General features: G+C 50.7%; 1 protein-coding gene across 1 annotated transcript in view; it reads right to left on the bottom strand.

The window, feature by feature from the left end:
* TESMIN (testis expressed metallothionein like protein) overlaps positions 1-8964 on the bottom strand; it is a 38045-nt gene extending 29081 nt beyond the window's left edge. The window contains exons 1-3 of the mRNA XM_046644098.1: positions 8927-8964; positions 8228-8699; positions 5388-5546 (exon numbers count right to left, since the gene is read on the bottom strand). Coding sequence (XP_046500054.1) covers positions 5388-5546; positions 8228-8674 — 606 coding nt within the window. The 5' untranslated portion in view covers positions 8675-8699; positions 8927-8964. The remainder of the gene's footprint in view (positions 1-5387; positions 5547-8227; positions 8700-8926) is intronic.
* Between the last annotated feature and the right edge of the window lie 296 nt (positions 8965-9260).

Raw genomic sequence — 9260 nt, 5'->3', positions numbered from 1 at the left:
TGCCCCCGTCTGGAATGTTCTTCCATGTGATATTCACATGGCTCACTGCCTCTTCTCTTTCAAGACTCTACTCAAGTGTCACCTTCTCAATGGAGCCAACTGCGACCACCCTGTTGAAACTTGCAACCTGCCTTCCTCCCCCCGAAGCCCCATCTCCCAGCGCCCATCCTCTGCTGTCCTAGCAAACATTCTAATTTACTTCTTTATTAGCTGCGCTTATTGTCTGTCTCCCGCACTAAGATGTAAGCTGCGGGAGGGCAGACTTGTGTGTTTGTTCTGGGGGCTCACTCAGCGTTAGCTCTTGGACGTAACCCACGTGCTCAGACCAGCGCCCGCCAAGCTGAAGGGGGAGTGAGTGCCCTTTACGTGCCAGGCTTTGTCCCAGTTCTCAGTCCACAAAGACAAATGAGACTCACAGGTATCCACGCTTATGGAGCTGGCACTCCTGTGGGTGAATGCAAACCAACCAACCACCCAACCCAAAAACTGCGAGACAACGACAGTGCCGCACAGAGAACGAAACAGGAGCTGCGACAGGGACAGGCTACACTGGGGAGCCAAGAAAGGCTCTTCTGGGGAGGTGACATTTTAGATTAAGACTCAGTGAAAGGACATTTGTCTTATAGTCAACATTTAACATAGACATATTATGGTGTAACAATCAAAGCACTTTCAACTTTTGAAAAGCATTTCCTTGACAGCGAGGAAGGTGAGGGGTGTTCTAGACCAAGCGGGTGGCATGTGCTGCCAGTAGGTCCACCAAGGACACGTTCAGCCAGCGGGGCAGAACGATGGACTGGAGGCCGTAGGAAAGGGCAACAGTTTCTCAGAGGTGGCAGAGAACCGTGTCTTAGGTTCACTCCACTCCTCCCACAGCACCTGACACAGTGAAGGTGTTGAATACTTGGCAAGTGTCTCCCTGTTGATTTTTAAGTGGAGGATAAATTATATTTCCTGAGTAATTCCAACTTTGACAATCGAAATTTCAAGAAACAATAATGCCCAATTGTATCTTTTTTTATTAAAACAATGACTCACTTGTTGTGTAATGAGATTTAAGTTTGCTGGTACTGGCAAAAATCTTCCTACTAAAGTAGTCATTGGTTTAGGGACATCTGTAAGGAAGACAATTAATAGCACATATTAATTCCTCTTCCATTGCACATGGAAGAAAGCACAAAAATATCATGTATCATGGATTTATTTTGTGCAAAGTCATTTAAACTTATCTTGATCCTATTTATGTTTTTTGATCTATAGAACCTTTTGGGTCAATTTATTTTTTTACATGTTGCACTCTTTTTCTTTGTCATGAAGCTCCTTAACTCGAGCCTCCAGGGATAGTCTACTATGCTAAAAGATGTTACTAGTGCCTGGGCTCCCAAACTGTGTCCCGTGGCGCCGGAGCACGGCTGGAAATGCCAGGGGGCCACTGGACGCTTTACATTTTCAAAGACAGCACAGCGCCATCTGTTGGACACCACGTGAACTGCTTTCACTGTAAATGTATTCTTTTTTCAAATGGTTACTAAGTTGTTAGGATGTAAATACTCACTAGGCTATTTTGACCAAATTTCTCAACGACTGGAACTGATAGGTATTTCTTTGGCTTAAGGCTGCCGTGAAAACCCTTCCTGAGACCCTAAGGGCCCTGTGACCCTCGGTGTTTGTGATCCAAATGCAAGGAGAAACGTTCCTCAGTCTCCTGAACCATGAGCTGAACACACTTCCTGCTCCAGGCCTACGCAGCCTTTGAGCGATGTTACCTTGAGACTCAGGTAACAGGATACTTCTATTTGACGGTGATATTTAATACGTACACAGTGTAACAAAGGAGACTGGGTGGGGGGGAAGGTTATGATTATATGACAAGGAAACAGGTTTGGAGAGCATTATATTAGCCCTCTCCTTCTGTGGATCTAAAAGCATCAGGATTTTGTCACCTGCCAGGAGGAAGGGAATTAGGAGAGAGCCCCTCCCTGCCTGTGTATAGGACCAGATGCCACTCTGACCTGCACGGAATGGAGCCAGAAAATCCAGGGCTGGTGTCGTGCAAAGGGCTTTGGGGCCAAAACCCCAACGCTGCTTCTGCATCATAGAAGAGTAAATGTCTTGAAGGCATTTTATCTGTCCCTGGATAGACAGACCATCAGGGTGGGACAGGAGTCACACCCTCTGTTTTTGCCCTGGACTCCAAAGGGCCACTGAAACGACATCTGGATTTAAAATTGATCTAAATTACTGACAAGGTCAGTGAATCGTCTGATAATGAAATATTCCAATTAACTCAAGATTTAAAGTAGCACGATTATGTATATAGTTCACATAGAGATGCCCAGTTTTCAAGAATAAGTGTCTAACTTTTGTAAACATGATCCTAACACCATGTCATTTAATCTTTATTCACAAGGCATTTCAGGATCAGCAAGTTGTTCCAGGTCACTTAGTGTTATTGTGCCAGTTTAAAGAAGTTTCTGAGAAAATGAATGTCAGACCACTCAGCGTTTGATCAAATTATTTCAGAACTCACGGCGAGTAAAGCAGAGTGATAGTTTGCAGTGACTACACGAAAATGTTTGTACTAAAATTTATATAGTTCACACCACACCTGAATAGCCCACCCCCACCCAACCTGGGAAAGGCTGATGTTTCAGGCCAGGCACCCTCGGCACCCCCTGGTGGTGTGAATCGTTCCAGGGTAGGTCACGCAGCTCTCCGCAGCTGGCGGAAGCAGAGGACAGGAATTTGCCATCGTCAATACAATGGCCACGAGGGAGTCTATAAAGACACATTTTTCCTCTTCTTAGCTCACTGATATGGGCTATGAAGCCTGCCGAACTGCCTAGTCCACACCCTAACTGCCTATTTCACTTTTAGCCTATATACAAAGCCAAACATATTCGCTTACCAACTTACATATAATATATGACGTAATTTTTTTATTAATTTTCTCTGTACCTGACTGTAGATAATTATTTTGGTCTTGATACTGAGGAACCAAATGAAGTGCTTTTAGTTCGCTCGTGCCAGAATTGTCTATACACAGCATTTGTGTACCCCCTTTCAACTGACATATCACCTAAAATGAAAAATAATGATCAGGTTTCATTGTTAAAAGATATCCAGTAATATGAACCTAAATAAACTTAAATCTGACAAAACAGCTTTAATCCAGAATTTAAGTTTTAATGGGAAATGGCCAACTATAAATCTGTTCTCAATTTCTTTTCTTTCTTTTCTTTTTTTGTGAGGAAGATTGGCCCTGAGCTAACATCTATTGCCAATCCTCCTCTTTTTGCTGAGGAAGATTGTCGCTGAGCTAACATCTGTGCCAGCCTTTCTCTACTCTATATGTGGGATGCCGCCACAGCATGGCTTGATGAGCGAGCGGTGTGTAGGTCCATGCCCTGGATCCAAACCCATGAACCCCAGACCACAGAAGCAGAGCACACGAACTTCACCACCACGCCACTGGGCCAGCCCTGGTCTCGATGCACCATGCCACTGGGCCAGCCCTGGTCTTGATTTCTTTACTCTACAATAACACGGTCTCTGGAGGGACCACAGGGCAAAAACTGCCCTGGGAAATGTTTCGTGAGCTGTGTTCAGTGCACCGACAGCAGTTGCTGCTGACGCCTTTCTTCCAGGTGTCTGACCCTGGAGGTTCAGGGTACGGACCAGGTGAGCCTGCGCAGAGCTTCCTTCCCCTGGCCTCACACTCCAGTCTCCAGGAGCTGCAAGAGCAGGCGGCCTGCCGAAGCCCAGCCTCGGTTAGACCTGGTTAACTCTAAGAAAGGCTTCGTGCCCCTGACGCCCTCTCTGTAGCTGGCCACACACTTAGAATGATCTTTAATTTTATGACAGCTCTTTCCTTCTTTCCTGCCACACACACACTTTTACTTAACATGTGAGGTTTTGTTTTACGTTCATTAATTTTACTTTCTATAAGGACAGCTTAGAAACGTTAATCCAAGAATTGGAAAATTCTAAGAAGCCATGCCAGGCTTCCTGGGCCTGACTAGCACTCTCAGATCACCTACGGGATTCCGACCACAAAGACGTCCTCAGCGAGCTGAGTGAGTCCATCAGTCAATCACACAGTCAAGCAGAGCAGAGATGGAGCCCTCACTGCGTGCAGCCCGTGCAAGGCCAGAACAGAAAGGCAAGAAAAGCTGTGGTTCCTGCCTTCAGGTTGCCTTTGGGTTTCCTAGCCATGAAAACCCAAATAAGCATAAAGGATTCATGTTACCAAAATAACACACACACAGCCTATGCTGATAAAGTGCTGATCACTGGGCCAGGCTTCAGCTCATCCAATGATAAGAGGCCAGCACCCACGTTTGGTTGGAATTTTATTTGTATTTGGAGGATAAAATTATAAACCACCCCCCCGCCCCGCGCCATGCACACGCACTAAACTGAGACAAAGGCTCAGCACGGGCTCTCCAGGCCTCTGTCTATGGCACGATCCTGGGCTCTGGCCCCCTCCTGGGAGTGTACTGACATTCCTCAGGAGTCGGGCATAATTGGGAGTGATCTTAATCCGCTCCCCTGGTCCACATGTCCTGGAAAAGCTCTGCTCTCCAAACCCGTGGGCCTGAGGAGAACCACAGACAGAGGGGCTGGGGCAAAGCTCGTGCTGAGCTCACGCACAAGCATTTCCTAGCGCAAGTAGACGCCTTCGAGCTAAGGCCTCCTTTCTCGGATCACAGAGCTGCTGTGGGAAGGGCACTCATGTGTTCTTTGGACTCCTTGCTGAAGGAGTGCTTGGGGCCAGAATCCCTGACTCCCCTCCAACCGGTCCTCACCCCTAGACCCGGAGTCTTAGACGTACCACTTACAAGCAGCCCTTGCAACATCTCTGTCTGGAAATAAAAATAATGCCTGCCCTAGAGAGTTGATGGGAGGATTAAATGAAATTACAAACATGCAGAACTATTGCATGAGCCGCAGATGTTAGTGATGACTTCTAGTTTTGTGATTAGGAACTGGAGGCAGCCGGAAGGGAGGCAGGCTCTGCCCGCAGCTCGCCCTCTCACCAACGCGCCGACCGCACAGCGCGGCGGGCCACCCCACCCCGGGCCCACTCGGGTCTACACTGACCGATGTGACTTGTGGTCAGTCTCCTTAAAGAATACAGCAACGTCCTAATCTTTGTTTGATTTGCCAAGATTAAGTAGAAATGAGCATCTTAGCGGTGAAAGGAACATTAGAAAGGCTCTAAATTAGGCTCCTCTTTTGATAGATGAGACAACCAAAAATGTTGATTCAAGAAGTAAGCAGAAAGAAAAACAATGCCTGAAATTGCGATTACTGTTGCCTTAGTAACGGTGAGGGGCAGACATTTACTACAGCGTCAGCAGACACATTTCCTCTGGCACGGTTACCATTGGGTTGGCGTCCTTCTTATGAGCGCAGCCAGAGGCATCCTCTGCTTCTTGTGATGATGGCAACTTGCAACAGGGTTCCGGGGCAACAGGGTTCTGAAAAGTCACTTCCTCCGGATTGTTACTTGTGAGAGTACCACCTGCTTCCTTTATTTCAACCTGAAAAAGCAATTGGCACTTTAGAAATCCCACTGTGGACACTGGGTTTTGCGGCTGGGTAACAGAGAAAGCTCTCAGTAGAAGTCACGTTTATCAGGTCAAGAGCCCTTTGCCCTCAGTGCCTCTCCTCCTACTGTTCTCCCTACAGGGCAACAGGGCGCCTGACAGCCTCACTGGGGGCTGAGGATCCTGCGGATCGAAACCACTGCCCACAAGGTGTGGGGATGTGATTTCGATGTGGCGCTCACGTTGTTTCAAGAACAGCATAAGTGACTGAGAAGATTCCTGGGTCGGTCAGGTGCCCCTCGGGCTGCTGGACAGCCCCCTGCTCTAACGGGGCCACAGCCTGGCAGGACCTTCTGTAACCTCGCCTGAGATGCTGAACCCCATCACCGTGCTCAGAGCATGCTCATTAGCTTATACGCTCTAGTCAATTGTTCTGCTTTTCCCTCAAGCAGCCTGAAATCCTTGTTGATGTTTTAGCAATATTTACAATGTAACTTATAACGTATTTATAGCAACATTTATAATTAAACAGTAGAACTTTCCTGACTGAACAGTAGGACAACAGTTAATATGAAACAGTGAGGGTAGGAAATAACTGCCAACTTAATTTTTAAGCTTTCCTCTGCAACAACTGTCAACGACATGCTAGCAAAATGAGCAAAAATAGGGAGAAACACCAATGATATTACTGAAAATCAATGCAATTAAAGAAAAAAACTAAAAAGTCTCAATGGTTAAAAAAAATTACCACCAGAGTTGAGGGTTTTACAATTGGGATGCTTCTTTTTAAACTTTGATAGGAACGTAAGGAGGATCGGGAAACAGCAGTCAACCCGCACTCTGTTTGCATCGTCCCTCCCCGCTCCTTAACCTCCGCCTGTCCAAAAGGACAGGAGGCAGGCCACAAAGTCCTTCATAAGAGACCGGTGACTCTAAGGTGACATTCTAAAGACCTCAGATAAAGACAGCACAGATAAGTATCTTTCAAAGTGTGGGTGTTGAGTCAAACTTGGAGACCGTCTAACAATAAAATCTAGAACCCCATTGGATACTAATTATCATGAAGTGGCAAATTACTTAGCACAGTAGACTAGCACCTAGGTATAATCCTTTAAGGAGACAGAGGAAAGTTTAGCTATATTTCAAATTATAGCTTTATTATTTCAAATTTTATAGAAATATAAAAAATTTTTAATTTTCTCCTTTCTGCTTGGGGAACTTGCCATGCACATGTCATCAAAGTTTAGATTTAACTTATCTCCCTGTAACGGACAAATGTTTATACAGTAAATACATTGGTTCCTCAGCCCCATACAAGTAAGCTCTGAACCACTTAGGCTACTGTAAAATCTTATTTTTACAGAATGGATATACACAAAGGTCAATATGTGGAAATGAATTTCTAGTAAAAGGAAATTAGCAATTCACCTTGAATATTTACTGAAACATTATTCCATTCTGTTCAAATGAGAAACATGTCCATGCTGAATCTTTTTCATTTTATTCATGAACTAGGAAATACTCAATAAAAATTCAAAAAAGCAAAGAAGTATCCCCAGATAGGCTCTCCTTTATTTCGTGAAACCAGCATTCTGTCAAATTTGGATTACACTGAAAGAGAAGTTGACTGCTTTAACATGACCCAGTGCCCCTCCCGCTCTGGTGACCGCTCCCGAGTCCGCCTTGTGCAGGAAGGGAGCCGTGCTGGGAGCGACAGGTGCCGGGACACAGCTTTGGCCTGGGAGCAAAACGGAGAGTCTAACATTTCAAGCCATCTGAAGGAGGTTCTGAGGAAGACCTCCGCCTGGGTGAAGGCTTGTGGCACTAGATGCATCCCACGGCTCCTCTGAGTCAATCTGAGGGGACGGCAGAGGCCCCATCAGTTTAATGACCAAGGAGCAGTCATTCCACTCACAGAAAACCAGAAAGCAGAAGCCGACGTGCAAAGCCAGGCTCTGGCCACCTCAACACCGACTCAGACGGCTTCACAAAGGCTTAACTCATAACTTACTAGTCATGTACCCTAGTTTTCCAAATTAGACCTTTCTGGGGGGGACAGCACACACTTCCTTAAGATCAGTTAAAAAACTGATTTGTTTAGTTTCAGCAAGAACAGAGCAGAAAATGACCGGCGGTTATCCAAGCAAAGGAGGGCAGTCAGCTGAGAGCTGGCAGGAATTTGCCCTGATTTATATTACACGTGCTCGAAGTTCTAACATCTTGATTTCCGGGCTCACCCAACACAGGGATGAGCTGTGAGTCCTTGCGGGCCTTAGGACTCTAAAGGGATAAAATGTGCAAGGCAAGCACAGGGGAACCAAGCAGGCCGCACTCGGTTCCCAGGCCCTCGTTGCTCTAACGTCAAGAGGGCGTCTCTCCTAAAGCGAGCGACAGCAACAGGGCGTGCGTTAAGACACTTCCTCAGTTTCCATCTTGTGTTGTCTGCTGTGTGCAGGGTCAGGCCAGGCTGGACCCAGGAACCCAGGACGTAATTCACCTGCAGACATGCGCCTCGGGTGCCAGAGGGAGGCGCCCCGTTTGGAAGGAGTCCTTCCGACCGACCAGGGATGCTGCGGACACAGGACACACGCCCCCTCGGGGAGGGCATCCGTGTCGCCGCTCCCCTCTGCAGGGGACAGAGAGGGGTGCGTGCCCACGGCCCAGCTGGAGCTTACTGGAATCAGGCGGGCGCCGGGCGGCGCGGCTCCTTCGCGGGCCCAGGCGCCCAGGGGCAGGACGGCGGGGCCGCGGGCCGGGGCCAGCAGCGAGGACAGCAGGTGGACGCTGTAGGCGTGCGGCGGCGGCGGCGGCCCGGCGGGCAGCGCGGCGTCGTCCAGCGGGGCGAGCTCGGGCAGCGCCCCCAGCAGCTCCTCGCCCTCCCGGCCGCCCGGCAGCTCCGCCGGCCCCGCGCTGTCTGCGGCGGCGCCCGGCGCGCGCGGGTCGGCCGGGCCCAGGTACGCGTCCGGGAACACGCGCAGCGCGTCCTCTTCGGGCGTCGCCGCCGCCGCCCAGCCTTTCGGGGCCACGTTTTCCGAGGCGAACGCGCTCTCCGCGCCGAAGAGGTCGGTCGCCAGCTCGGCCGCGGGACCCGGCAGCGCGCCCAGCAGCGCCGCCTCGTCCATGTCTCCGGGGCCGCGGGGGGCGCACCTGCAACGACGCGGCGGCTCAGGCGGCGCCCCCGGGGGTCCCGCCGCCGCCCCGACCCGCCCCCCGAGGGTCTCGCCGGCCAGAGGGCTGACCAGGGGCTCCCACCGCCCCCTCGAGGCTGACCAGGGGCCCCGCCGGCGCCCCCGCGCCTGCAGACCCCAGGCCGGCCCAGGCCGCTGGGAGAGCCGCCAACGGCCCGGGTCTCGGGCCTCCTCAGCCGGACACACCTGCGCCGCCGGGCCGTCGGAGCGCCGAGGATGCGGGGAGCCGCGGGACGGCCCACGCGCGCGGCCGTTGGCGGTTGGGGAAGGGGCGGGGCCGGGGAGCGGGGCGGGGCCAGGGCGCGAGGGGCGGGGCCAGGGCGCGAGGCGGGGCGGGTAGTGGGCGGGGCCTGGGGAGCCGCGGAGGCGGAGCGCGCTGGGTGGGTGGGGAATAGGGCGGGGGCGGGGCGGAGGCGGGAAAGCTCCGAGGAGGGAGCATAGGGCGGGGTCAGGGGCGGGGCGGAGGCAGGGAGCACGGAGGGAGTGGGGCATAGGGCGGGGTCAGGGGCGGGCGGAGGCG

The sequence above is a fragment of the Equus quagga genome, chromosome 17, assembly GCF_021613505.1.
Source record: "Equus quagga isolate Etosha38 chromosome 17, UCLA_HA_Equagga_1.0, whole genome shotgun sequence".
NCBI classification, from domain to species: domain Eukaryota; kingdom Metazoa; phylum Chordata; class Mammalia; order Perissodactyla; family Equidae; genus Equus; species Equus quagga.
Note: the sequence above shows the minus strand (reverse complement) of the source record. Positions and strands in the feature narration are given on the sequence as shown.